At 49.4% G+C, this 26,820-nt stretch overlaps 15 protein-coding genes across 15 annotated transcripts; 8 read left to right on the top strand and 7 right to left on the bottom strand.

The window, feature by feature from the left end:
• Positions 1-184: 184 nt before the first annotated feature.
• Positions 185-1,522, top strand: N7519_009694 (uncharacterized protein; the record flags this gene model as incomplete). Its single annotated transcript, XM_057296467.1, has 2 exons — positions 185-970; positions 1,058-1,522. The coding sequence occupies 2 exons, from the start codon at positions 185-187 to the stop codon at positions 1,520-1,522; spliced, it is 1,251 nt and encodes a 416-aa protein (XP_057144349.1).
• A 507-nt stretch (positions 1,523-2,029) lies between these two features.
• Positions 2,030-5,037, bottom strand: N7519_009693 (putative pH signal transduction protein PalA; the record flags this gene model as incomplete). The annotated part of the gene is made up of 7 exons (XM_057296466.1): positions 2,030-2,450; positions 2,515-2,917; positions 2,971-3,545; positions 3,607-4,501; positions 4,587-4,641; positions 4,712-4,949; positions 5,030-5,037. The coding sequence occupies 7 exons, from the start codon at positions 5,035-5,037 to the stop codon at positions 2,030-2,032; spliced, it is 2,595 nt and encodes an 864-aa protein (XP_057144348.1).
• Positions 5,038-6,660: 1,623 nt separating this feature from the next.
• Positions 6,661-7,702, top strand: N7519_009692 (SET domain-containing protein; the record flags this gene model as incomplete). Its single annotated transcript, XM_057296465.1, has 2 exons — positions 6,661-6,676; positions 6,729-7,702. The coding sequence occupies 2 exons, from the start codon at positions 6,661-6,663 to the stop codon at positions 7,700-7,702; spliced, it is 990 nt and encodes a 329-aa protein (XP_057144347.1).
• Positions 7,703-7,913: 211 nt separating this feature from the next.
• N7519_009691 (putative mitochondrial carrier protein) lies at positions 7,914-9,300 on the bottom strand (the record flags this gene model as incomplete). Its single annotated transcript, XM_057296464.1, has 7 exons — positions 7,914-8,120; positions 8,186-8,445; positions 8,469-8,522; positions 8,580-8,798; positions 8,852-8,925; positions 8,981-9,015; positions 9,118-9,300. The coding sequence occupies 7 exons, from the start codon at positions 9,298-9,300 to the stop codon at positions 7,914-7,916; spliced, it is 1,032 nt and encodes a 343-aa protein (XP_057144346.1).
• A 1,924-nt stretch (positions 9,301-11,224) lies between these two features.
• On the top strand, positions 11,225-12,670 carry N7519_009690 (putative sterol carrier protein; the record flags this gene model as incomplete). Its single annotated transcript, XM_057296463.1, has 2 exons — positions 11,225-11,718; positions 11,788-12,670. The coding sequence occupies 2 exons, from the start codon at positions 11,225-11,227 to the stop codon at positions 12,668-12,670; spliced, it is 1,377 nt and encodes a 458-aa protein (XP_057144345.1).
• A 172-nt stretch (positions 12,671-12,842) lies between these two features.
• Positions 12,843-13,988, bottom strand: N7519_009689 (DUF3431 domain-containing protein; the record flags this gene model as incomplete). Its single annotated transcript, XM_057296462.1, has 1 exon — positions 12,843-13,988. One exon carries the CDS (start codon positions 13,986-13,988, stop codon positions 12,843-12,845), a length of 1,146 nt encoding a protein of 381 aa, XP_057144344.1.
• A 1,273-nt stretch (positions 13,989-15,261) lies between these two features.
• On the top strand, positions 15,262-15,441 carry N7519_009688 (uncharacterized protein; the record flags this gene model as incomplete). The annotated part of the gene is made up of 1 exon (XM_057296461.1): positions 15,262-15,441. One exon carries the CDS (start codon positions 15,262-15,264, stop codon positions 15,439-15,441), a length of 180 nt encoding a protein of 59 aa, XP_057144343.1.
• A 1,817-nt stretch (positions 15,442-17,258) lies between these two features.
• N7519_009687 (uncharacterized protein) lies at positions 17,259-17,768 on the top strand (the record flags this gene model as incomplete). The annotated part of the gene is made up of 2 exons (XM_057296460.1): positions 17,259-17,393; positions 17,451-17,768. 2 exons carry the CDS (start codon positions 17,259-17,261, stop codon positions 17,766-17,768), a joined length of 453 nt encoding a protein of 150 aa, XP_057144342.1.
• A 303-nt stretch (positions 17,769-18,071) lies between these two features.
• N7519_009686 (uncharacterized protein) lies at positions 18,072-18,743 on the bottom strand (the record flags this gene model as incomplete). Its single annotated transcript, XM_057296459.1, has 4 exons — positions 18,072-18,175; positions 18,229-18,307; positions 18,365-18,559; positions 18,612-18,743. 4 exons carry the CDS (start codon positions 18,741-18,743, stop codon positions 18,072-18,074), a joined length of 510 nt encoding a protein of 169 aa, XP_057144341.1.
• Positions 18,744-18,875: 132 nt separating this feature from the next.
• On the top strand, positions 18,876-20,384 carry N7519_009685 (uncharacterized protein; the record flags this gene model as incomplete). Its single annotated transcript, XM_057296458.1, has 3 exons — positions 18,876-18,909; positions 18,968-19,610; positions 19,667-20,384. 3 exons carry the CDS (start codon positions 18,876-18,878, stop codon positions 20,382-20,384), a joined length of 1,395 nt encoding a protein of 464 aa, XP_057144340.1.
• A 458-nt stretch (positions 20,385-20,842) lies between these two features.
• On the bottom strand, positions 20,843-21,209 carry N7519_009684 (uncharacterized protein; the record flags this gene model as incomplete). The annotated part of the gene is made up of 2 exons (XM_057296457.1): positions 20,843-20,998; positions 21,042-21,209. 2 exons carry the CDS (start codon positions 21,207-21,209, stop codon positions 20,843-20,845), a joined length of 324 nt encoding a protein of 107 aa, XP_057144339.1.
• Positions 21,210-21,575: 366 nt separating this feature from the next.
• N7519_009683 (guided entry of tail-anchored proteins factor 1) lies at positions 21,576-22,374 on the bottom strand (the record flags this gene model as incomplete). The annotated part of the gene is made up of 3 exons (XM_057296456.1): positions 21,576-21,916; positions 21,998-22,184; positions 22,288-22,374. The coding sequence occupies 3 exons, from the start codon at positions 22,372-22,374 to the stop codon at positions 21,576-21,578; spliced, it is 615 nt and encodes a 204-aa protein (XP_057144338.1).
• Positions 22,375-22,751: 377 nt separating this feature from the next.
• On the top strand, positions 22,752-23,818 carry N7519_009682 (uncharacterized protein; the record flags this gene model as incomplete). Its single annotated transcript, XM_057296455.1, has 2 exons — positions 22,752-23,468; positions 23,519-23,818. The coding sequence occupies 2 exons, from the start codon at positions 22,752-22,754 to the stop codon at positions 23,816-23,818; spliced, it is 1,017 nt and encodes a 338-aa protein (XP_057144337.1).
• Positions 23,819-24,174: 356 nt separating this feature from the next.
• Positions 24,175-24,506, bottom strand: N7519_009681 (4F5 domain protein; the record flags this gene model as incomplete). The annotated part of the gene is made up of 3 exons (XM_057296454.1): positions 24,175-24,224; positions 24,311-24,395; positions 24,444-24,506. 3 exons carry the CDS (start codon positions 24,504-24,506, stop codon positions 24,175-24,177), a joined length of 198 nt encoding a protein of 65 aa, XP_057144336.1.
• A 1,139-nt stretch (positions 24,507-25,645) lies between these two features.
• N7519_009680 (uncharacterized protein) lies at positions 25,646-26,545 on the top strand (the record flags this gene model as incomplete). Its single annotated transcript, XM_057296453.1, has 3 exons — positions 25,646-25,835; positions 25,887-26,128; positions 26,201-26,545. 3 exons carry the CDS (start codon positions 25,646-25,648, stop codon positions 26,543-26,545), a joined length of 777 nt encoding a protein of 258 aa, XP_057144335.1.
• Positions 26,546-26,820: the final 275 nt, after the last annotated feature.

The raw sequence follows: 26,820 nt of genomic DNA, 5'->3' as shown, positions 1-26,820 counted from the left end.
CATTTTATGGCTTCAGCTTCAACTAGGTAATTTAACTAATTTAACTAGCTTGACTAGTCTCTTTTCTTTCATTATATGTTATATCATCTTTGTCATTGACATATATCTTAACTATATCGACTTTTTCATCCCAACTTCACCTATTCCAAAACACCCGTTCATCACCCCTGAACGGGACCAAACAATGAAAGAAGATACCCTTAGGCGGAGAAATATCAATGGCTCGCAACCCGAGACAATTGGAAATGGCCATACAAAGCCATCAAACTCAATCCCGAAGTCCAAAAAGCCTCGCTCTCTTCTCCATCGCTGCAGGCATTTCGCGGGGAAGCACACGTGGACAATACCACTAGTCCTCGTGCTGGCCTTCCTCTCACTGTACGCGCTCAACCCGACCGAGTCAAACCCAGTCTCTCATTTCATATTCCTCTCTTACAAAGAGGAATCCCCGAATGGCAACCCCAATGCTTCCACGCAGTATGGCAAAGGTCTGTGGGACATAGCATTCGTGTCATTCTACGTGATCGTGCTATCCTTCACGCGCGAATTCATCATGCAAGAAATTATTCGCCCTCTAGCAGTCTCCCACATCAAGTCGCGGACAAAGCAGGCCCGCTTCATGGAGCAGATGTACACCGCGATGTACTTTGGAGTCCTCGGTCCCGCGGGGTTGTATGTCATGCGCCAGACGCCGGTGTGGTACTTCAACACGCGTGGCATGTACGAACTCTTCCCGCATCGGACACATGCCGCTGAGTTCAAGTTTTACTATTTGTTCGAGGCGGCTTATTGGGCGCAGCAGGCTATCGTTATGCTGCTGGGAATGGAGAAGCCGCGGAAGGACTTCATGGAGCTCGTTATGCATCATGTTGTGACATTAGCGCTTATTGCGCTCAGCTATCGCTTTCACTTTACGTATATGGGCATTGCTGTTTATATTACGCATGATATCAGTGATTTCTTCCTTGCCGTAAGTCGCATTCCCCTGGCCTAAACCAATTCTCCTGGTTTCGACACGACCCAAAATATTCCGCACACCTATTGACAATTTCCCCAGGTTTCAAAATCGCTCCATTACATAGCCCCAGACATAATGATCCCCTTCTACGCAACCTCGATCGGCGCCTGGATATATCTACGCCACGTACTGAACCTTCGGATCCTTTATTCCCTTCTAACCGAGTTCCGGACCGTCGGGCCCTACGAGCTCAACTGGGAGACTCAACAGTATAAGTGCTGGATCTCGAACATCATCACCTTCGGACTGCTGGCTCTCCTTCAGGCCCTCAATTTGTTCTGGTTGTACTGTCTGCTGCGCAGTGCTTTCAAATTCCTCGCGACAGGGGAGAAGAAGGACGATCGCTCTGAGCCGGGTGAATCTGAAATCGAGCAAGATGAATTCAAGCTTGTTGATAGAGTTAATGGCCATGCTTCGTTGAATGGCAGTTCATCACCCAATGACAAGCCCCAGCATGCCCCTGGTGGTCTTGGTGCCTCTGTTAAGGCTAATGGGGCTTTCTGACGATGATTGTATGGCCTTCTAGTCCTTCCTGTGGGTGTACGCACTGTGAGGAACATCAGGTTAAAATTTCGCCTTGTCACGCACCAACTTCGCTGTTTAACGACTTTGAACAGAAGAATTGCTTGGTCCATTTTAATCCGTCATCTCGTGCCATGTACCATGTCGATTCAGTCTTAGGTGTTGTTCTCTGTCCGACTGTTGGTTGCGAACTTGCGATTTCTGGGTTCGTGCGATCAGATGTAAAATACTACGAGATATTATGGATATAATAATGATAATGTGTACTTGAACTGGGTCTTGATCAATATCAAATACATGGGCAATCCATTCCAATGGATTATCTGCAAGTCGCAGAAATTATATATTCAGCCAAGGCTATGCTCCTACCTCATTACTCGCGCCATAGATCATGAGGAATACGGGTAAACATCTAACAAAACTCCGGAGTATGTGCGAGAGCGGGGATTCTACAAAGAAAGATTTAAACAGTATTGTATCCCAACATAATCAAGAGAAGCGCAGTCCTTTGCTAGGATCCCAGGTTCCCGGTTGAGGGGCACGAGTGGGCTGGCCCGGGGCCGGTCCAGTTCCTGCACTGGGAGTAGCATTCGGAGGGGCACCGGCAGATCCGAATCGAATCCCCATTTCGGGAGTCCACATACCCGGCATACCCCCTGGCATGCTCGGCGTAGAAACTGGGGGCGGGGCTACGGGAGCCCGCACTGGTTGGGGGGCCGTGAGAGGGGGTGCTGCCTCGGCTGGTCGTACGTTGTGAGCAGGCGGGGGCGGCTGTGATGGAACATGGGCAGGCTGCGCAGCTGAGTAGACAGAGGGAGAGTGATTGGTTCGAGGTGATTCCTGAGGTTGTTGGCGCAGGTGTGGCTGAGAAATATGCAGCGAGGCCATTGCTGTGGCATTGGAGATATCTCTGGTTCGGGTAAATATAACGTCAGTGCTAATCTGTTAATTAAGCGGTGGGCAATAACACGTACGCTTCCAGCTGGCTTGCCTCCATGCGACGCTGATGGACAAAAGCCTTTGCGTCGTCGCGGAATCGGGCTACGATCCTTGCAAGGTCATTGTAGAACTTTCGCCCGACATCGAGGTTGGAAATGATCTCCTTATACTTCAGGTATCCATTTTCCAGATCTTGCAGCGCCGCTTCTCGTTCCTTTGTCGACGCGTCACCCTGATGAGACCCAGTAAATGCCCGGTTAGCTTCTCGGACCTGATCCGAGAGATGATCTTGCTCTCTCCGCTCCTGAGCCAGCATCTCACGGTCTGAATCATATAGTTTCAGCTGCTCCTCGAACAGATCTTCGAACTGGCTTGCCTGGATAGTCTGCATGGGGAATTCTCGCTCTAGTCGAGCTGTCTGTGTCAAAAGTGCCGGATCTAAATCCGATTCATTAGTAGAATCCAAGACCATTGAATAAGAAAACACGTACGAATATCATCCGCGCGAGCTTTGTCCTTCAACGTTTGAATTCGCCGCCTCCGCCGATTCTCCATTCGAGTGACCTCGCTCAAACAGCCACGCAACCGGTTAGCCTCGCGCTCAACCTCCGGTGGAATCACGACCCTCCGGCTACTAGGCACAAAGGATTCCAAGTCCTGATTCGTGCCAGTGAGAACGATAAAGACAGAGTGTGAATCTCGCAGCTTGCGCTGAACGAGGTCATCACTGCCTTGGGCGGAGGTGAAATAGCCGTCGATTTCGGTCAAACTCTTGTAGAGCTTAGGTGCAGCAGATTCTGAGGTCCCACGGGTCCATCGATCGGTGCCATATGTATGGCGAGCTGCAAGGTCCTCGGCCTTTTCAGCTGCTAGGAGTTCAGCGCCTTCATTATAGACAGCCAGGTCGTTGCCTTTGACTCTGGCGGTGTCTTCGATAGACCTGTGCAAGCGATTCAGACCTTCTTGTTGGCGTATTTCCTCCGCATGCGACACAAGCATTGGCGGGAGACCTAACGGTTTCTCGAGCGCTTGTAACGACCCTGGCAAATTGAGAGATGAAAGTAAGCTTAAACCTGATGTTAGCAAATTTCCTCTTAATAATTTCAGTATTTCGGTCGGATACGTACTCTCGCAACTTGTCGGTCATCGACTCCAGCTCTCCAATGAGAGTATCATTGACCAGTCGGTCTCGACGATCAGTGTAAATACTTGCGGCAATGTGAACTGCGTATGGGACCAACTTCGAGAACAGCGGTTGTCCCAACGGTCCGTTATCGCCAAGCATAGAGATCGCATCCGTAACCTGTGAAGGTGCTTTGGCAAGAACCATGCTAGCACGCTCAATGGTCTTGAGCTCAGACTTGGGCGGCACTGGGTTGATGTAGATCATGTCATTATCCTTCTCGGCACGCTTGAGATCTTCCGTGACACGGCTCTTCAATCCATTCAAGTCACCTAGTACAGTCCGATTAATCCACCGCTGCTCTTTCAACCCTTCGCCGACACAGATCAAACAATCGCGTAGCCGAGCAACCTCTTCTCCATACTTGCGCTTCTCCAAGCAGTCAAGCGCCTGTCGAAATTGAGCAGCAGCAGCAAAGTGGTGATGCTTCGCGGTCATGTGGTGAATCCAGTCCGTGCTAATTGCATTAGATTTGACAGCCGAGTCGCCTGCATCGCCGTAGAAGTCAGACACCTTGGCTGCCAGTTTTGCAATAGATACATCTTTTAGTCCATCTTTAACAGCTTTCTGCCAGAAGCACTCCTGGCCCTGTGCGAGCAAAAGATGTTCCAAACTTTGCAGTGTCATTTCGTCCATATCCTCCGGCGGCGACGTTCGAAGGTCTGGGATAATATCGGTTCGAAGGTGGCTCAATACTCCAGCGGCGGAGCAGAGGTAGTTACACGCCTGCTTGAGCCCATCTGCGGTAGTCCGGTTGGTCGCATATGCAAGCTGTGAGTATAATGCAGCGAGATTGAATAAGACATTCGCCAGTTCGAAGCGCAGGTTATTTTGCGATACTAAACGTCACGATTCGATCCCATTAGTCTCATATCCACCAAATCAGACGCATGCGGAGGGTGTGAACTCGAGAAGTCAACTCACCCGGCCGCGAAGTATTAAAGCCAAAAGCTGGATACCACGAAAAGTCCACCCCAACCTATATAGCAAACCAAGGGTAAGCTTTCAATGCAAAATCAGAGAGCCAGGACCTAGAAAGAATGGCGCACATCAATCGGGAACTTTCCACCCAGCCATTTCAGCTGAGCCGCATATGTGACTAGGCGGCTGATGCCACTAAAATGCGGTTCTTGGACATTGACAGCCTCGGATCGTAGGCGATCAATGATCATCAGATCCTCAGCAAACATGTCCGGGCGCTGGTCATATTTGGACGAGATGTACTGTGTGATCGCTTCGGAAAGCGAGACGGTATGTGAGCGCCGGAACGGGAGTTGGAGGATATTACTGTATATATCAAACAGAACAATAGGTTAGTGTCATTCCTCTCTTTTCACAGCTGCTCACATGCTGATGGGAGCACTCACGATGCCATTATCGCTCGAGGCGAGGGTGTGGAAGACTCCGTTTGTTTTGACGGCGGGAGGTTCAACCCCACCGGGCAACGGGATGACGTTTGATCGCCTGAGGCATCAATTAATTATTTCGAATACATGGCTAAGAACACTCTTCATTCGACACTACCCTCCCATTTGGCGCTTGCTGAAAGTTATGGACATTGAAATGTCTCATCCTACACCCGCGCCACTTTATTGCCCTGTATGCTTTTGTTGGGTCATAGATGAAAGAGGCCTACGTCCATGAGTCCTCGGTGAGAATGGCCCACGACCAAAGCGCCCATTATTGTTCCTCGTCCTTAACTATCGATCTACCTGGGTATACTTAAAGGTAGTTTCTTCTCAAGGTAATTTCACATGCCATAGGAGTCCGGTCACATATGCTCCAGCTGATCAAGGACGGGCCTCAGGTTCTGCCCAGAAGCGCTGGCGTGTTCGGCAAATTCGGCTGTCTATGTATTAGCACTGGACTGCCCTAGGCAAGGAATGAAGCTGCACCATCATCAGTCCCATCTATGACAATTTCATGCATCTTTCCGCTCAAGAAAATGGTTGCAGGACTTGTATTGGACTCCGACCTGCGGGGAAATTGGGATGGGATATGGAGACGAGGATAACTCGGTGAATCTAGAATGAAACACGCCCTTGGTCAATGTACGTTCCACCTAATACGGAAGGAGTCCCACCGAGGCCAAAATGCTGCGTGTCATGGAAAAATGACAGTTTACATCGGTCTTGCGTCGCCGCCGTAGAGCTGGCATCACGGAATGTTTCTCCAACGGATGGGGAAGTCAATACATAGGCTTCGCCAGGGTTCCCGATAATCACAGGAACCTTCTTGCAGACCAAGTTGCCTGTTGTGTCTTGAGTGATGAAATCCGTGGTGATTCTATGAAAATGACGAGTCCGAGAACCTTGTGCGACAAGGTGCCGCGAAAGGGGGCGGGCAACATTGCGAAACATGAGGAATCTGTCCATCATGTTTGTGGCATTAGCCAGACAAGATGATAAGAGCAAACGGGGCAAATGGGTAGCAGTGATAATAATATCCTACTTGGGATGGAGGTGGAGGATGGTCAACCTAGCTAGGGAATCACTTCTCTGCCATCTCCGCCCAGTCCGAGGGCGGCTAATGTGACTACAACCCTGTCAATCTCCTAGGCTATTTCCTCATACATCTGAGGTAGTAAAAGGAAGACATTAGCGCATTTTGAGCCGGCCAGATCACGACGCAGATTTGTTAGACAAACAGGGGGTGCCCTGTGTCAGACATGGCCAAACGGCCCCGATATACGAGGTCCAGCACCGTTCAGGTGCTCCAACGCGCAAAAGACCTATTAATTGACACGCTATGCCATTTTGGGATCATGCTTTTGGGTTTCTTTGTTGGCATTACGGAGATCGATGTGTTTGCTCCCTGCATATACTACCCCCGGTTGGTTGGTAGAGCTCCCCTATAGGTAGCCGCTTCTCCCCCAGTTCTGAGAGGGCTATCGTGTCTCCTTTCACGATCTATCCAACCTGTTCTATTCTACCATTCTACTCTATTCTGGCCCGCAACCCGGTTCAAACCCGGTCCTGTTGTGACAACTCACACTGCCATGTCCGCAGGTCATCGTACGTCCCTCTGCTTAGTAGCTGAGAATGCATCTGACTTACTATCTGCTAGCGTACCACCGCCTTGAACTGCCTGATGAAATCCCATTCGAGCTGAAGCCCTCACCAGGCAAAGGATGGGGTGCTTTCGCCACAAGACGCATTGACCGAGGATCCCTGATTTTGAGCGAAAAGCCAACCTTCGTTATCCAGAGGTCGCATACCGAAATCACGGATTATCATGTTACTATTGCCTTTCAACAATTGCTGCCCAGCCAAAAAGCACAGTTTTTACTCCTTCGCGACAATGGGTCAGGCTGTTTTACAAGTATGAATGAAGCTTTCGCTGAAAACTCATTCAACATTGCAAATTCAGACCACGACGAGCCCGAAGCCTATGGCCTTTTCCCCCTGCACTCACGCTTCAATCATTCTTGTATACCCAACTCGAAAATTCCAACTATTAGTGGAGAGGTCATTTCAAGCTTCGCGACCAGAGACATAGACGCTGGCGAGGAGATCAATTTCTGTTATAATCCAGATTTCGAAGGCAGGACTAAATATGAGCGTCATCAAGCCCTGCGTTTTACCTGCGATTGCGTGGCGTGTCTACCGGGCACTCCCTTCCAACAGCTTAGCGACATGCGACGGCGATTGATTCGAGGGCTTCAATACCTTACGCATGGCGTGGACTTGGATGGGCAGAGACAAAGTTCGCATGTTATTATTTTCGACTCTACACTGAAGTTTGTCGCAGAGACTTTCAGTATAACTCTTTCATCTAGGTTGATCTACGCCCTTCTCACGATGTTCTTTCTCGAAGAAGAGGGATTGCTAGATGATTTTATGGACGCAAGGCTAAGACCGAGCTTAACCCAAACGGTGCAATTGTTCAAGTCAAAAAGTAATAAAAGCATTGCCGGGCTAGCTATGGAACAGAAAACCTGGGTAAAGAAATTGGAAGTGGCATTCGAACTATATGGCCGAGAAGATCCTGCCGACTATGAGGTTACCCTAGCGCTACGACAATTGCGTCCATTGTTTTAATTCTTTTCATTTCGTGCATATATCACTTCATATTTTGATATTCCCTTCTGCTATTTGCTGAAAATGAGCCTCAAGCTCATCCATGTATGTATGTGGGTAATAAATACGAGAAGGAACCATGATGCCCAACGCACAATGGCAAGGAAAATGTTCAACAGGCGGACCGTTATTTCATCCTAACATGATTGTCGTGGCCCTATCCACGGGTGGTTCATTTCGGCAACCCATCGATACGCATTCTAATGTATTCGAAAATGCTGAGCAGGATCATGTTGTTGACGCCGGTCCGGATAAGAATGATGGAAAGGCCCTTGTACATGCTGGATTTGGCGACAGCCTGGGAGGCCTCGCCAATCTCGCTGGATTTCCCTAAAAGAACACTTTGTGCGCGGGTCTTGCGCGTATCGAGGGGATAAGTCTATGAGTCATATCAGTGCCTGTTCATTACGAAACGGGGTATCGATTATCGATCCGATAACATACGCAAAACCAGGGTACAGTGCTGCAAACAGCACCGGCAAGCATAGGTGCCCCGAAGGGATTCTTGTCCTGACCCAACTCCTTGGCTGCTACTTGCTTCACAGTCTCGTAAACACTGAAGTACAGTCCTGAGCCGACAGTGTCGCGCAATGCATGCAGGCGGAAACCGGTGTAAAGGCCCCAAAATCCATGTCGTATGTATATCTGCTTGATGGCTTGAATTGTCCCCAATCGGGGTTTATGACGCAGAGTCTGGTCTCGGGCTGCGTCCGGGCAGCCATCGCACGGTTCGACACTAGAACAGAGGTTTGGACGACATTCTTCGCCAGCTCGAAGGGGCCTGTTTCAATGTCAGTCCTTTTCCTCCCACTCTCCCATGCGACCAACATAAACATACAAGCAATAGGCGATGCCACTAAGCCAGCGACGAGGCCTGCAGTGGTGAAAGTAAGCACACCCGTCAAGGTGGGGGTGCTTCCAGGCTGTTTATAGTGGTCCAAAGGATTGGAACCAGTCACCCGCTCGACACTATCAGAGATTATGTCCTTGAAGGCATTGTACACGGTAAAATTGACGACACGGACTACTGTAACGCTCGCCAAGGGTGGAAGCGCACCTAGGTGACGGTCAGTCCATCCTTCAGCTACCGACTCATGGATACCGACTTACCAGCTACATATCCCCGAGGCCCTTCAGTACGCCAGAGATAGCGAACACACTGCCATATGTTCTTAAAATTGTGTCTTTCATACCAATTAGCATACTAATCCCATCCCCAATGCCACGTATAATACTTACGTCTGCATGCGAGTCTTGACGTTCTCTAAAGGAGTCTGCTCATCGAATTATGAGGAATTAGCATGTTTTACATCCCATTAGAGTGGTGGATAAACAATCAAGATTCCGAGCAAAAGCCCACGGAATAAAGCACTCACCACCGCCAGCGTCGCGCAAATGGTCGACGCCCCCGAAGCCACCTGGGTTTTGTACTTTTTGAGGAGTCTGTTCCGTGTGGCCTCATCCATGTTCCAAGCTTTGTGGTCTGGCATAGCGGCGGTTCTTGTGTGGTGGGCAGACGAGGATAATGGTGCATTTTCAGAGCTGTTGTCACTAGTCATCCCTGAACGTTCTCCATTGGCGGCAGCGAGGAATAGCTATAACAATCTGTCTCCGGACGTCACAACACGTCGTATTCTGCACAGTCTCTTACACCTGCAGGCTGGGGAACCCGATGGAACGCAAAGCGGTCTCTCAGAACTCGAGTAGACCGTTCAGCGTCCCACAATTGACCATTAAACGGGCTCGACCAACCCAGTTCTATCGTCAGTCTGTTGGAAGGTATCCCAGAAGGCCCTTGCAGTATAGATTGGCGCGTTTAGATCCGTCTTTGCAGATTATGAGATAGGTTCGGTATTGGGTGGCCGAACCAATGACGGCCACGGCAACGGATGCAACCCCGCGTTCACAAATGGTATCTAGGAAGTGTGGCGCGGGATTGAGTGGTTCGAATGATGTTCTGGGAGAGTCCCCTGTTCCAGACAGCCAGGATATTCTTGCCCAGGATGTGTCGTCTATAGCAATGGGTTACTGATAGTGGTCGGGAGCTGTGGGGGGGGAAGACGACCATTAGCATCAATTTGATTTCCCCACGTTTCTTGATAGCAGGACAAAACAGAGTACGAGCTTCTCTGTCTTATGAGGAGGACTTACCGACAATATTCCCGCAATATCCCACCCAACAAAAGGTGGCCTAATGCAATGTGAAGAAGAAGAAGAAGATGATGAAGAGAGAAGTGCAGTAAAATGGCATGTGGACCGAGCTTAACTTGGGCGCTCAAAGCGGTTTAGGGCCAAACAGAGTGACGTCGTCGTGAACAGCAGCGGAGAACAGACATCTTCTTGGTGTTTTAAACACCCGCGGATATCATGCAAATGGCATTGTTTGATCTGTTGTGTATATCTATGCTGAGACCCTGATCTTATTCTATCAGGAAATTGATCACGCTATCTATATGTAGTCTTGGCACCGCCGAGGCACATCCGCCGGTCGCGGTCTGATCATGTTATCTTCTATACGTTTCCTGCAGAACAGGAATATACGTGTGGTATACGGAGTATGCAAAGCAGACTTTGGGAAGATCACAGAAGGTTAGACCACGGATCATTGTGAGCTGTGCAATATACAACATATGTGGAGGACAGTACTCCGTGGCCGGGCCCCACGCAGGGATTGGGCTCATTACCACCCACTAATTTATGTAATCACATCCATCGAAATCATCGAATGATTATAAACCAGATTCCAGGCTCAAATTCAACTACCTTGCCGTGGTTGGGAGATTCTACAGATCATTAAGCAACAATCCGGACTTCCGGGCTGCCAGCTTCCTTATACCCGATCCTGTATTGAGTACGGAGTAGGGAGCAACTGTTTGAATATGGGGTATATGCCTCATGCCACTGCAATAGACTGTCAGGACCCTCCCGTGTGGAAATGCTATATTGGGCGGAGATCATTTGGGGCACTCCATTACCTCGCTTGTGAAGACTGCAAGTTAGGTTGGCTGGAATGTGGCTCATAGAACGATGTTCGTAGAAAATCAAGACATATCAACTTGGGCAATTGCATGAATAATTTAAGATGCCCAAGTCCAACATGCTACTGGATCAACTGGATTAGAATGGCTGAAGATATGAATAGTAGTAACCCTGTGATTGTCTCGTACGTCCCGGCCTTGTTTCACATGAGACCCTACATTTGAAGTTCAACCAAAGAACACATGGTTCCCTTTTCCTTTCCAACCCCCTGGATTAGGTTATGCCCAAATCGACAATATCAACATGATAATGTTGAGATGATTATGTGAATAAAATTGCACAAGTGCCGCGGACGTGGTTCCTCGGGACCTCGGTCTATCCCCCCAATTTCATGCTGAGCTCCCCACATACCGCTGATTCGTCTTTATAAGGTCTCACTTCTCGAGTTGAACCTATACAAAGTCCACTTATCTTTACCTCTACCAATAATTCAAGATATACACCATGGGAAAGAAGCAAGGAACCCCCGCCTATGTTCTGGGCGTTGGCATGACCAAGTTCATCAAGCCAAGGGGCAAGGTCGATTACCATGAGCTAGGCTATGAGGCCGGCATCAAAGCCATGCTCGACGCCAAGATTAACTACGACGATGTTGACCAGGGTGTAGCATGCTACGTTTATGGAGACAGCACCTGCGGTCAGCGCGTGTTCTACCAGTTCGGCCAGACCAGCATCCCGATCTACAACGTCAACAACAACTGTTCGACCGGGTCGACTGGCCTCGCCATGGCCCGTACTATGGTTTCTCACGGTGCTGCAGACTGTGTGCTAGTCGTCGGCTTCGAGAAGATGAACCCCGGTAGCTTGCAATCCATGTACAACGATCGCGAGAACCCAACGGGACTGTTTGGAATGATGATGGCCGAGACGCGGGGTGTGACCAATGCGCCCGGTGCCGCACAAATGTTCGGAAATGCGGGTGTGGAATATAAGGAGAAGTATGCAACCCCTCGAGATGATGTCAACCCATGACAAGAAGGGATACGGTGCTAATATGTGAAAAACAGGTACGGTGCTAAGAATGAGGACTTCGCCGAGATCGCTCGCGTCAACCACGAGCACTCCAAGCGCAACCCTTACTCGCAATTCCAAACCGAATACACCCACGAGCAGATTATGAAGGCGCCCATGATCCACGAGCCCCTGACGAAGCTACAGTGCTGCCCAACCTCGGATGGTGGTGCTGCCGCCGTAATTGTCTCGCAGGACTTCCTTGATGCGCGACCCCACCTGAAGGAACATGCCATCCTCATTGCCGGCCAGTGCCTCGCCACTGATACCGATACAGTCTACAACAAGAGCTCCATTGACCTGATGGGCTTCGGCATGTCGCGCCGGGCATGCCGCACTGCCGTGGCTGAGGCCGGCGTCAATGTCAAGGATATCAAGGTCTGCGAGCTGCATGATTGCTTCTCGGCCAATGAGATGATTACTATCGATGCGCTGGAGCTGTGTGAACCCGGTCAGGCCCATGAGATGGTCCGCCGTGGCGACATCACGTATGGCGGAAAGATGGTTATCAACCCGTCCGGCGGTCTCATCTCCAAAGGTCACCCGCTTGGTGCCACAGGAATTGCCCAATGTGCTGAGCTAGTCTGGCACCTGCGTGGCTGGGCCAACAACCGTCTGATTGATGGTACTTCCGCGGCACTGCAACACAACCTCGGTCTGGGTGGTGCCGTTGTCGTGACCGTCTACAAGCGGACTGATGGCAAGGTCGCCGCTGCTGTGCCTTCAGACGTTGTTGGCAAGATCAACGGCCTGGGCTACAACCCAGCTGTGGAGGCCAAGGGCTTCACTGCTGAGCAGGCCAAATCTGTCGTGAGCAAGAAGCACGCCTCTGAGTATGCTCTGTCAGATACCGAAGAGCGTGTCCTTGCCAGATTCTAGAGGCACAGGCAAGCATTATTTAGCTGAACAATTTGTACATAATTCTATCACTTGAAATGACACGACATGCAATTTATTTCACAATGCACCCCAGTCTGCCCGATCTATATGCCCAAAATGTTCCAAGATCCATTCTATAAACAAGTCTCCAAATCGCAAAAGAAATCATGAATCATGAATGCGTCTCCTTCCAATTCTCAGGTAGCTTGTAGTTCTTCGGCACAGAATACTGCCCTTGACAGCTCCCCGGACCCCGACACTTCAAATCACACTTCCCATACAACCGACAATAGCACTCAGAAGCACTTGGACAAGCATCGCGATTCAATTGGTCGAGGTCAATGGCTCCTTCATCCCCGTAACTCGCAAAAAGAATGTGCCAAAGATACGAGACAATCCGACCAGCCACAAGGTCATCAGGAGGCGCAGCCATAGACCCCTGCTGCACATTGCGTGCAACCCCATCATCACTCCCATCAAGCAGCCACTGTCGAAGTGCAATATACTCATCCCGACTATGCTGCCAGATTCGTTCGCGGGCAACAACAAACTGCGCACAGCACTGCGCGCGCACGGCATCATTCCGACCAAGATAAAGATGGAAAGCATTGCGGATCTCTTTGACCCGTGCATCAGCATCTCCACCAAAGATATGGCCAAGTGCCTTCGGCAGCGCTATATCCGATGCCGAGCGCGCACTCCACGGCGACACGGCGCTCGACAGCCTCATCTCGAGACTGCCCTGCGGGGGCACAGAAGAAGGACACGTGCCGGCGCTCCAGTCACAGCGCAGGTTGCTGTATCCAGCTGGCTTTAGAGCGGCACGGACGTCCAGGCCGCGTAGAAGTGCAGCATTATCGTAATCTGGGACGTCGTTGTGCCAAGCCCAGCGGCTGCCGTGGACGAAGACAGCGCCGGCGGATGGTATGTCCGCGTAGTTGTCGATTAAGAAGGTTAGGTAGGCCATTGCTTCATGTCCGCGGTTTGCGGGGACTTGGAGCAGTTTGGAAGTTTTGTCTGCTGGCGCGTCCACTTGATACATGCATACATGGTACTGGGTGCGGAGTGGTTCTAGCCAGGATGGGTCGCCGTCCGTGGAGACATGTGAGACTATCAGGGCTGGTTTGATTGTTTCTGCCAGGCCGGGGCATATTCCGCGGGCTTCCGGGATGATGGATGAGGTTGTTTTGTAGCGTATTTTGGTCCAAGCAAAGAGTTTGTCTTTGGTTGATTGCGGGCGGTTTATGTATAAGATGAAAAAGAGAATGCAGAGAAATATGATTAGTTGGGTAAATGACCTTTGTACTTTTCGGCCCATTTTGTGTATTTACTCATGCAATTATGTCCACGGGTGTCTTCTTTCCTTTTGCCCCCATGATATTTCAGATATTTCGGGGCATGTGGGAATATTGATGCCTTAGGTGTTGATATCGCCCCTATTCGCAAGATCGGCGGGATCGGCGGGATCGGCAGAGAGAAGTGCCCATAGATTTGGATGTGGATGAACATGGTATTAATCCTGACTATAATGTGCCCTATTCCTACTATGTAAGACATTCATTTTGAGGATACCTAACGACATTTAATGAGTCTACCTAGGCGTTAATACTTTATGTATTAAACCATAATCGGGCTTTTCGGTTTACTTACATAAGTATCTATGTCATGCCGAGATCCACCTGGGCATCCATGGATACCTACCTAGGTAGGCTAGGTATATGCTTCCCCAAGGTTTTGTCCTCATGTTGTATAAAGGTTATTTTCTTCACATTTGTTATTAATATAAAAAGCAGCAACATAATCTTGTCATGTCCACCACCATCTACTTCAATCCCAACTTATAAGGGTGGCACGATTACTGTGGAACATAAATCGTAGTCAACTAACTACATGTGCATATGTAGCTGACCTCAAATTTCTCTCAGATGATGAGAATTTAAGATTGCCTCGTCTTCTCACAGAAATTCCGATACTCAATATATATTTTACTTCCGCCATAAGGAATATCTTGCCTCGTCGGTAGTTACCGACATTGTCACACAACCTTGGAACCTTGGAGCTCTTCAGTATGATCTCTTACATTCCAACCATTCACCTTGACATCTATGTAGGCCTCTCTCCATCCTACAACATTAAAAGTACGGTAAACACCCTTCTGATGCTCATACGATGAATGCGTCTGAATGGCTTGCAGGTCCCTTGATTTTCACGGCCCAGCCAATGCCTTGGATGGGCTTGGGGATGTGATCAATCTCAGTCCGGGGGCTAGTGCTCTGTGGACTTCAAACCGCTTGAAGTATCAGATACCGAGCTCACTATATGTTTCTATTGGCATCAAGAGCAGTTGCCTAAACACAAGAGCAGTTGCCTAGACACAATGATCAAATTATGCTGATATCAATGTCTGTCCGTTCTGGGTGGCCTACAAATTCTGCAGGCAACGGTTTTGCGCGTCTCGACTTTGCAGACTGTAGACCCTCCGCCGGTCATGTCATTAGCAGCGGTGACGATTTCAAAATAACAACGGCCGCGCATCCCATCCACTTCCCGCCCGGAGACTTCTGCAAATGCATTGGTTTTTGAGCCCCATTATGGCTCTTTCTAGTGCGGCGAATGTCAATGTTGAGATGGGCTATGCCACGCATGATTCTTGGTCGACAGACGAAAATTCGTCACTGAATGCTGGCTGGGCTGAATGGGAGAAGAAGCGGATAGAATCCAGGTCGGCAACACGAACAAATAATTTCCGTCGTATCGTCGTTCCGATCTAATGAGTTTGCGATTACAAAAACGGAGACATATATTATCTCGGTCGTAGCTGTATGGCTAGTTTGAAGATTTCCAAATGGTTGTGGACCTGCTAATGCACGGCGAAAAGGAATGAGGAGATATGTTTTACGACATTGAAGTTGGATCCCTAAGCTGTCAAATTGAAATCGAAACCAGAGAGCTGTTGACAGCAAAGGAGACGAGACTGGAGATCCACACTGGAGGAAGCATAACAGCCACGTGACCGTGTGACATAATCCACGCTACTGGCCCCGTCGAATAAAATTTTGCGATCGGTATTCTCTTTTCCTTTCTTCTTCACTTCAAAACATATTCACGGTCCCCAACACACTCTTGTCGATGGAATAATCTCACTCTATCTACATATTTTAGCTTAGGGACCCAGACCGAAGAATGCTCGTTCTAATCCCGCCCCCTGACATTCAGCCAGAGGGGAACGGGTTCGCTTTTGAGCCAACATGCTGTATTGATATGAATCTTGCGATTTGGTCTTACAGAGTCTGATGCATTTGGAAGTGTTTACTCGCAGGGGCTAGCTTTGGCTGGCACCGAACTCTTGATGCTTGGGTTTCAACCCTGCGAGCCACTTTGTCCTTGCAACTTGCATGGTCATTTCCTCCAGACAGGGATGATCATATTCATGTTTTTTTTCTACCCACTAACTCCTATACAGCTATATAGATGTAAACAATCTTGGCATCTTCGAAGTCTTGTCCGTCTTATCTTGATGTTTGAGGTCAAAAAGATGCCAAAACTAAGCCCTCACAGTTGGATACGTCCTTCTGGAGACTCCCTCGTGTTACGTCCGCTCCCTCTATGGGGCTGTGCGTGTCAAAGTTGGGAGATACATTCCTTGTAAACAGCTATAGATTGTGAATGGCTATTCCATATGTGACTTGTCACACAGACAGGCGCCGCCTCCTAATATCGGAGAAAACAAAAAAAAAATGCTCCGTCGTTGTGGAATGCTTGCAGATCTGCATCTCACATCAGTCCTTGCTAGGGACTCGCAACAACCCTTCATCGAAGACCTGCGTCTCCATCCCTGTGGAAATTTAGTTCCTGCGTTTTGAGTAGCTGCATCTGCATTACAGGAGTTCCCAGAAGAGAGCCCGTGAAAACCTGCACAGGTCCTCAGGATTTGTTTGACTAAAACCAGCCTGAAAATTGCTGAGCGCTCGGGTGCGGCTGTCAGGCATGAGTATGGAGTCCTTCCAACTCTAACATTTCGACATGGAATGCGGCACGATTCATAATGAGGCGTGGTCCGCGTAGCCTTGGTCCATTTCCTCACTTTGGTTAACTGATTCACCATCATCGAATATCCCTTGACGATCTTATGCTAGCCATTAGCTTCGACGGATATACTTCAAAATAGGAGGCCTCAAAGCCCATACATATGTGCCAATATATAGCTGAACGAATCTAATCTCTCTTCCCAAAATAGCCTTTGGTATGGCCAAAGGGCCCATAAGATAAACAAAGTAATAGTATTGTTGTTTATTCCAAACGGGGAGTCCGAATACCAGGCGAAGACGCGCGGTAGCTAGTCGCAACTAGACTCTTCACCCTAGCCCCCCTGGCATCCCATTCCCTCCATAATGTGATTGAAGGGGCTCTTTTATAAATCCCACGTAAGGCCCGCAGAGCCTAGGGCTCTGTTTCTCCCAGCGCCCTGTGTATTTGCAACAATCACTCGTTTTCCTCAGCGCTTCTCACTCACACTCGTTTGAAGACAATTATTTGAACATATATTCCTTCCCACCATCTATATCCTGTTTAACATACACCATTCAAAATGGCCCGTTTCAGCCTTTCATTCATCTCCATTTTCCTTGTGCTCGCAGTTTTTGCTCTCTCCATGCCCACCAAGCGTGACGGGCAAGCTCCCAGTCAAGGACTTGGCCTCGATGGTACCATTAAAGACTTGATGGTTAGTCAACTGTGTCAAAGCCACCATGAGAAGTATCATATTAATCAATGAACTCAGCATGCTACAAAGTTGATGGATGGTCTCGACAACAAGGATAGCAATGAAAAGGAGAACCATGAGGAGGAGCAGAAGGCCAACAAGCAGGAGGCCCAAAAACAGGAGGCCAATGTTTCTGCGAAGGTGGCTGACAAGACCGGGGCTGATAGCAAGCCTACTGCTTCTGCCACCCCCACCAAGAAGCTTTCCTCTGGCAATTTCGTGACCCCCACTGCTACCCCTACCAACAAGCCCACGTCTCAGCCTAATGCCTTGGGCAGCCTTCCCATTGTCGGTGGTCTTCTTGGTGGCGCAGGAGGCGGACTAGGCGGACTCTGATTCACCAAGAATCGAGCCCCAATATGTGAGACGGGATATGAAAGTGATACAGAATCTGTGTTGAACCCAATCCTACTTCGGTCGACACTAGCTGGTCAATATTTATTTTCGTTGTTTACTTTTGTTTGCAAGGGGAAGGTTAATGAGATCCTTTTCAGATTTCACGATGAATTTGATATGATTAGTTCCATTGCTTGTCCGTTACGATTTGTTCCCAACCTGTATTGTGTCCGCTAATGTGCTCATTCGAGCAAACCCCTCCCCTCCCCTCCCCCCTCCCTTCGCCCTTAAGCAATAATCGCATCACGAGCTCTGGCCGCGGCTTGCCTGTTGGCCTTCATGAAGTCCCGTGTAATAGCCTGCATAGTACCATGACATCATGAGGTTCTTCAACGACTCATCTTGGACTAGAAATATATGTTAGTTACATGAATCAACATGTCTCGAGGGCAGAGCATACCGTTTGCCATGATTGGGTGAGGCATCGGCATAGCAGGCGTGGAGACTACAGAACTGGCACCAGCCACGGGTTGAGAAGGCTATATATCGTCAGCGAGTCCTTTGACGAGGGACGAATCATTGAAATGGCAATATACCTCGGGCGCAGACTCAGAAGCCTGCTCGTCAATGGCCATCGAGACATCCTCATTCTCAGGTTTAGTGGCACCATCCTCTGCGGCTTTGGTGCCTTCATTGTCACCGGGACGTATAACTGGAATAACGCCAGTGTCTTCCGCTTCTTTCAAGACATCTTCAACATTTTCACCCTTGGCGTGAATGCTCCAATAATGCTGGCGTCGGGTTAGATATTCGTCACGTGAATTGGTGACTCGGTTTACTGACCTGGTATTCTTCGACAGCATCGTCCCAGGACTGAACCAGGGCAGAATCATCCCAGACCTCTGCATGTGTCAAGGACCCTTTTTTATTCTTTCCCATGACGTTGGCCCATTTGGGGTTGTAGTAAGTAAACATCTTGGCGGTAACTGTCGTAATCGGTGGTCGAGGCGGCTCACCGCCTTCCAAGCAAATCAGAGAAGAAAAAAAAGTTTCCCGCAGATGATCGAGCAGCATACAGTCTCCAATTCGACACAACAAAACGTCAAAATGGCCCCTGACAAGAGAGTCTCAAAGCGCAAGGGTATGTGAAATTCCTATGACCGGTGGAATTTATTTTCATGTCACTAACGCTACTGCAGCTGCGCCTGTCGCCGCCGACTCACCCGCAAAAAAAACCAAGAAGGTCGAGACCAAGCCCGCCGAGGCAACTAAGGAGACCGCTCCCAAGTCTATCTTGAAAAAGAACGAGAAGGGTACCAAGTCCAAGACAGAGAAGGCTGCTGCACCGGCCAAGACCAATGGCGAGCCCGCACGCGAGGTCAAGCCTCGCAAGCGTGCTGCTGACTTCCTTACCGACGAGGAGGCCGATGAGCCTGTCGCGCCTGTGAAGGCTGACAAGAAGGTCGAGAAGAAGCCCGCCGCTAAAAAGTCCAAGAAGGAGGAGGCTGAGGCCGCCCCCGTCCCAAAGAAGGCTGCCGCGAAGAAGGCCGCTCCCAAGACCAAGAAGCCCGAGCCCGTCGTCGAGTCCGAAGAGGAAGATGCCGAGGAGGATGTATCCCCCGCTGATGAAAGCGAGGCTGAGAACGAGGGTGATGATGACCAAACTGAGGCTCTCATCAAGGGCTTCGAGAGCAGCGGCGACGAGGATGAGTCTGATGGCGAGGGTTACAAAGAGGGTGAACCTATCCCCAAGGCCCCAGACACCAAGAAGGCCGAGCGCAAGCTCGCCAAGCAGCTGCGCAAGAACGGTCCTCCTGAGGAGCCCGGTACTGTCTATATTGGGTGAGTCTTGACCGTGATTTCTGACTAGTATGAACCATCTAACATACCATTCTCAGACGCATCCCCCACGGTTTCTACGAGCACCAGATGAAGGCTTACTTCTCCCAATTCGGCGAAATTACTAAACTCCGTCTCTCGCGCAACCGCCTCACCGGCCGCTCCAAGCACTACGCCTTCATTGAATTCTCCTCGACCACCGTCGCCAAGATCGTCGCCGACACAATGGACAACTACCTTATGTACGGTCACATCGTCAAGTGCAAGTTCGTGCCCAAAGAGCAGCTGCACCCAGAGATCTGGAAGGGCGCCAACCGCCGCTTCAAGGTCACGCCATGGAACCGCATCGAGAAGAAGCGTCTCGCGAAGGGCAAGACACGCGAGCAGTGGTCGAAGAGCATTGAGTCCGAGCAGAAGAAGAGAGAGGCCAAGGTTAACAAGCTTAAGGCTCTGGGCTACGAGCTTGATCTTCCCCAACTGAAGAGCGTCGAGGATGTCCCCGTCCAGGAGGCCCCCAAGGCTGTCGAGGCCGCCGAGGCCACTGAGACCACCACTGAGGAGCCTACCAAGGCCATTGAGGCCCCTGCTCCTACTGAGGCTCCTGCTGCCGCTGAGGCTCCTGTTCCTACCAATGATGCCCCTAAGAAGGCCAAGAAGGGCAAGAAGACAGAGGCACCCAAGGCAGCTGCTACAGAGTCACCGGCTGCTAAGTCTCCTGCCACCAAGGCGAAGGGAAAGGTCACTAAGAAGGCCACCAAGACCAAGTCCAAGGCGTAAACGGGATCATGTAAAAATTGTTTCTAATTTCATTCATCAAGCCTCTTTCTCAAATGCATTGTGTTTTTTCTTTCTTTCATCGCGAAGTCCCCTTTGGTAATATTCAAAGGCTAAATCAGCATGAACAATAGTAACGAAAAAATGTGAAAGGTCAAAAGAGTACCAGTGGTTGATAGGGATGCCTCAAGCTAATAGGACTTCTTTTGAGGGATATTCTCTCTATTTCTATTTTGTCAGTGAGCAAATCATCATTTCCACCGTGTCTTGCTCGATACTTTACTTTCCTATATTGTATGTTGTATATAACCTGGAACATCGCAAGCCCTAACCCGATGCCATATACGCTAGTCTGAATCAGGACTAGCGCCATCACCTGACTAGCGCAAGAAAAATAAAAGCCTCGCCCCGAATATTCCGTTCCCTCTTCTTTTTCCAACTCCTCGCTCAAAGAATCGCATTCAAAGCTCACACACAAAAGGAAGCCTCGCTCCCTTTTCCAATTTTGCTTTGGGAGAAAGTCCCCGGACACCCTGCGCTTCGGGTAAAACCGAAGTACCAAGCCAGGCACTGCGGAAACGCGCCGCCATAGAAGCAATTCGATAGCGGCTTACGCCCTATTCCCTCACGGCATCCCGTGCCACCCGACGGTCACATCACGATGTCTCTGGAAACAATGGGGTGTGTGCTGGGTGTTGGAGAGGGGAAGAATTGGTGGTAAAACACCTTTTCTTGTATTGGGTTGCCTTTCGTCATGTTCGGATAGTCATGCGATTGCCTCCTGTCTGCTTCCTCGGAAGTCGATGGAGGTAACTCAATGGGGCTCATTCTTGAGGCGAGGAGTTCCTTTGTCTTTTCTTTTCAAGAGTCTGTAGCTTATGGCAAAGCGGTGATGAGATGCTGTCTCGTTACAGAAGCCCTGTCACAGGGGCCGGACTCTTATATCTTGCCATCGGCTTCATTTTTTTTCTTGTTCGCGTGATGATATACCAATCATAGAGTCAAGCACAGAGATCCCAAGGGATTGTTGACGATAAACGATTTAAAATTATCTGATGAACATTCTATATAGCCAATTTTTCAATGCAATCAAAATGAATGATTAAAATGCAATATTCGTAGCTAAATCGTAGCATTCACTTCGTATAATACAACCCGTTTCCATGCAATATAGCCAGGTCCATGTTTTCGTATTCACTGTGCCTTCTTGCTCTCAGCGCTGATAGGTGCAGCCTCCCTCTGTTCCTTCTTCTGACCAACAGCCTGCACCAGCAATGCTCCCATAATCTCGGCGGCGAGAGCGATAGTAGTCGCACAGACATTACTCCAAACCTGGATGCTGACGGATCCAAGCGGGGCGCGAGGGAAGGACACAATCCATTCAACGTAGTAGGGGAACCAGGCCTCGGGAAGCGGGAAGACAGGCGTTTTCGAGTACCAGAACTGCAGGAAGATCTTCAACCCGTTCGTGCTGAGCCAGCGGGCGATCTTGACAGTCCAGTCAAAAGAGGATTTCTGTGCGGTGAGTGTCTTGTCTGTGGAGAGAGAAGGGTGTTAGCAGTCTGGTCAACAAGATAACGATGACTCCTCTGTAGTCTTGTGATAGTGACACATACTCAGCGCCTCGTATTCCTCCATGCTCTTGTCGTGTCGTCTCCGGGCCTTCGCCCACTTCGCAAACTCATCCTGGGAGCTTGTGCTGTTCATTTCATGCTTCTGCTCGAGGACTTGACGCTTCAGCTGCTGCTGCTTGCGTGCAGTCCGCGAGGTTGGTGTCGGCAGTTTTAGATAAAGAAGCCATAGCTGTATGCCAAAGAGAGGTGTTAGCGTGTTGGATCACAATGTAGGTGCGCGGCGGAGCTGGGAAGCTTCCCAGAGCCCATTCGTGGGCGGATTGGAGACATACAAGGCTGTCAATGGTGCTTGCGCCAATCGTATTGACCAGGTAGATTGCGACGTGCACGAAGAAGACCGTGAGGACGAGGGACAACATCGTGGCGGGGGCTGGAAAGACCGAGATCAGGCGTTGAATGCGACAGCGCAGGCTAGGAGAGCCTGAAAGAAAGCGACGACAGCACAGTCAGTCGACTAAGTGAGTCCCTGACGACTCTGCTGCTTCAAACTGGGAACGTCCTAGGTAGATGTTGGTTGCTGGTTGAAGGAGTGAATGACGTCCCTCGTTGTGGAAAGGTGGAAATAACAGCGGACTTGGTCTTTCCGCCTTCACTGTATCACGGTCTACACCATCTCGTCTCGTCTATCACCTTGTCTGAGGCAAGGCAAAAAATACGGAATTATTTAAACAGACAAAATACGATGAGGCCTTGACAATTATTCCTCCCGATTTCCACAAAACCATCAAGCCTTCAAATGTCCAATCCGGAAGATGCATTCCAGGAACTTGTCCGTATCTTCTCGTCTAGAGACAACCAAGTCCTCGAGATCGAGATCATCCCACCAAGCCTAGGCGCTATGTTTCTCCAAGATGGATGTTCACTTGGAATAACCAAGAAAGCACTAGTGCAGGGCTTCACGGTCGCGCGCCAGCTCTTCTTCGACCAATTAATGCCCATGTCCGATGATGACCTGCAAACCACATTTTCCGAAAACGCCCAGTCCAGAAATGCAGACTCGGCTATTACAGAAATGATGCTCCTCTTTGACTGTGAGCATCTCACAGCCTGTAACTGGCGCAAGCGCCGACTGTGGGCAGCCATGGCGCAGTGCCCTGGTATTTCAAACCAGACCTCTGCCGCAACAGAGTTGTTAGAAGCCGAGCTCACGCTCATGTCGAGCTACCAGTGCTCGCCACTACATCGTCATACCAAGTCGCCGACACTCTGGCATCACCGGCTGTGGGTGGTTGTCCATCTGCTTCAAAAGCGGCATTGGAGTCCCGAGGATCTGCTCAAGCTGCAACGGACGGAACTGGAAGTTGTTCTCCGCGCTGGCGAGTTACATCCCAAGAACTATTATGCCTTCAGTTATATGCGACAGTTGGATGTGCTCCTCGCTGCCACGGTGGAGAAGACGACGGGGCAACCAAAGTGGGAAACCCATCCGGCGCAGTCAGTTGTCGAACGCGTGGTTGATTGGTGCTTAGCTAATCCACGCGATATATCGGGTTGGAGCTTTAGCCTCTATCTGCTGAGCAATGCCCGGACCAACATCGAGCGAATGCTCTTGGGAAAGTGGTCAGGTTTGCACTCAACGTTGGATGGGAAGGCGAGAGTCTTTGGACGTTTGTCGACCAAGCATCGCGGCTGTTTGTGCTTGGAAGCATGATCGAGGATATCATGCTGTCGCACTGCGATCAAGAAATCAGATCTCGTGATTCCCCAAAGATCCAGGACAGTCAACGGGAGAAGTCATGGCAGACCTGGCTGGCCCGGGCGAGAGTATGTTGGGTCATGGACGGCCAAGGGCAAGATATATGACCGGATGTGACATGGATGTATATATATCTCTTATTACGTGTTTACGATTACCACCAAAATTGCACCTCCATGATATTTCTCATGTGTCGTTACCTCGTTTGGTTAGCGCTTTTGTATACATGCTTGGGCTAAATATGATGAACGCCAATGAGATTCAAAAGAACGCCTCGCTAGACACCCAGCCCCAGGTTTTGATAATTGGACATAGGTGGATGATTCCGATCGTATCCATAAATCCAGCGCCGTCGTAGTACACTTTGCGATGCTGCTCGGTGGGTTGTCTGCTTCGGGCGATCGCGATAAAGGTGGAGGGAGATGAGATTGACTGACAGGTTGGATCGATGGATTGAGGTGTATTATTTTTTGCTTTTTCCTGCTGCAGCCTCGGCGGCTTTCTTTTCATCGGCTGTAGAAGAGAAGTGATCAGTAAACCAGTCTCATAGCCCTGGAGTGTAGGTTGAACTTGCGCCTAGCGCCTTCAAGTATACATACCCTTCCTCTGCTTCTCGCGCATGATGGCAGCGGCGTCTTCCCTGCTCCTAGCGAATTCACTACCGGACTGGTTGTTCTTGCTCTTCTGTAGAAATGGTCAGTATGAACAAAGAGGAGGGGAATAAGGACGAACCGTGTTGCCCGCCTTCTTCAGGGCCTTAGCCCGGTCGTTGTCACGTTGGTTACCCCGTGTCATGGTTATAATATTGTTTCAATTATTTCAAGAGTGTCAAAAGTAGTTGGGGGCGAAACGAAACGTTTGGAGAGTGAGAGAAAAAAAGAGTTTGGAGGGGTCGGCTGGATTCCGGCGAATCACAGGAGTTTCGCTCATCTAGTACTTTCTGTATACCTTCACTATACACTTCTTCCCAACATCCTTCATTGGATTGTCGGAGTATTTCTTTGTTATTTTATCCGATTGACCCATTTCAGCGACTAGGTGCTGCCTGTGATTGGGCTATATTCTTACCTTGTTTCAACTCTGGCTTTCTAATTGACCCCTGGCGCTTCGCCTCAAAGTCCACTGCCAACAATGTATTTTACCCTTCAAATATCTTGCCAGATCCACGTTGATACATATATGATTTAAAATTCTTTGTACTGTATGTATTCATCGGGTGACAAGGCATGTTTGAGGCATGGAAACAAAACATTGAACACCGGCAACACAAGCAACACAGAGGAAAGAAGGGCGAGTTGTAGCCGCCAACTCGTTTCAGCATGGTCAAGTATCTTTCACTAAGAGCCAGTCATTTGGCTACATCGGGCTCTAGTTGAGATCCTAATAGCGGAGATGTAGGTAATTAGGCTTGTTCTGGCGACAACCCGGTCTCTGCGCTTAAAAGTCCTTATTTATTACATGGACATTGAAACACCTCCTGCAGTATACCTCACTGCAGAAATGGGGTGAAGGAACCCTGCCGATCTCTTTCAGTAGGGCTCTAATTAGATACATACCATTTGTGTGGTTCATCTAGATGTTTCAAGTCTATTCATAGAAAATAGTACTATCGCCTTTGTCCGGAGCATACATGTAGGCTGCTGTGCCTCAATAGCCATTCTTCCATAGATGCCTTTCTTCATTGTCGCCATTCACCCTTCTCTTTTGTCTTTTGTCTTTCTTTCTTCTTTCCTTGCCCTCGAGTTGATCTCGTTCTATTGCATTGTTCTATTCTTTCTTGGAATTATCAATATTTCTGCTGGACAGTCGCCTTCTTCCCTCTTTTAATCCCAACGCTGCCCCTCCAAGTCTGCTAGCAGACAATTTTCTATACATCCTCGACAGCGAGTATCCACCATTCCTGATAAGTGCAGAAATAGGCCTGTACCTCAATCATGATGACTCGCTTGCGTGAATCCCTGGCTGGTCCAGGGTACGTGATCCTGAACGTCATTCGCGTTCTCAACATTATCACCTTTATGGACCTTATAGCTGCTTGTGCAGTCCTGCTGGCCAAGATCGACATGCTGAACAGCTTCTTCTTCTTCGAGGCTGTGACCCATGCCGTGGTGGCTCTGGTCAGCCGTAAGTATACTCTTCCTTCCATGCTTGTAGTATAAATGCTGACGTGGGCAGTCTTCATGATAATCTCGGAGCTCCCGATCCTCCAAAGCTATTTCGACAACCACTGGCCGATGTTCGGACAAGAATCGAGTTTCTACTCTCTCGGCGGGATCATGATGATCCTGGGTGTAGCCACACTGGGCAACCTGAACACCAAGGCCATGACCCAGGAAACCATTGGCATGACTTTCTGGCGGATTATCATCTCCGCTGGTGTCCTGGCCATGATAGTTAGCGTGGTGAATGTTCTGGCAGTAAGTATCGAGATCAAACACTCCGAACCCCCCAATATATATCCTTGAATGCTAACCCATTTTCTTCAACAGAGCTACATCTTCAGTGATCCCGAGACCGGTGTCAGTGCCCGCCAGGTGCGGGTGGATGGCGCCGTCGCACCACAAAAGGCAATAAGCAGGACCAGCAGCCACCGCACCCTCCATTTGAGCGTGAAGCGCGAGGAAACCCTGCCCACCTACACTCGCCAGAACCCCGTCAAGCGCGCCACGAAGCGTCTCACTGGCCGGTTCCCACTCAAGATCTCCAAGCCGATGAACCCGACCCTCGTTGAAGAGAACGACGCCGCTTCCTCCAAATACTCTCGTGACTCTGCGGAGATCCGCCCTCCTGATCTCGCACACCACCCTGCTATGTACTCGGGCCACATGGTTTGATCTGATTGACTGGTCAATTAGGTCGAAAATAGCGTTGTTTTAAAGGAAAGGGAAGAATCGCGTTGATTGAATGAGAAATCTTGCGTTATTGCGATGGGCGCATTCGGCGCTGTTTTATTCCCCTGGTCTTTTTGCTTTTGCTTGATGTTCAACTGATTTAATTGATACATATTGTTTTTATGCTGGAACATTCGTAGGATGTGTAGCTATTATAGTAGTTCAAGGTAGGTTTGAAAAGAAAACTGAAAAGTATTTGTAGATCAGAACAGTATAGA

This window comes from Penicillium mononematosum (genome assembly GCF_028829835.1).
Source record: "Penicillium mononematosum strain IBT 11891 chromosome Unknown utg000005l:1.0-9366267.0:1.0-9372171.0, whole genome shotgun sequence".
Lineage (NCBI taxonomy): Eukaryota > Fungi > Ascomycota > Eurotiomycetes > Eurotiales > Aspergillaceae > Penicillium > Penicillium mononematosum.
This window is presented reverse-complemented; position numbering and strand designations above follow the sequence as displayed.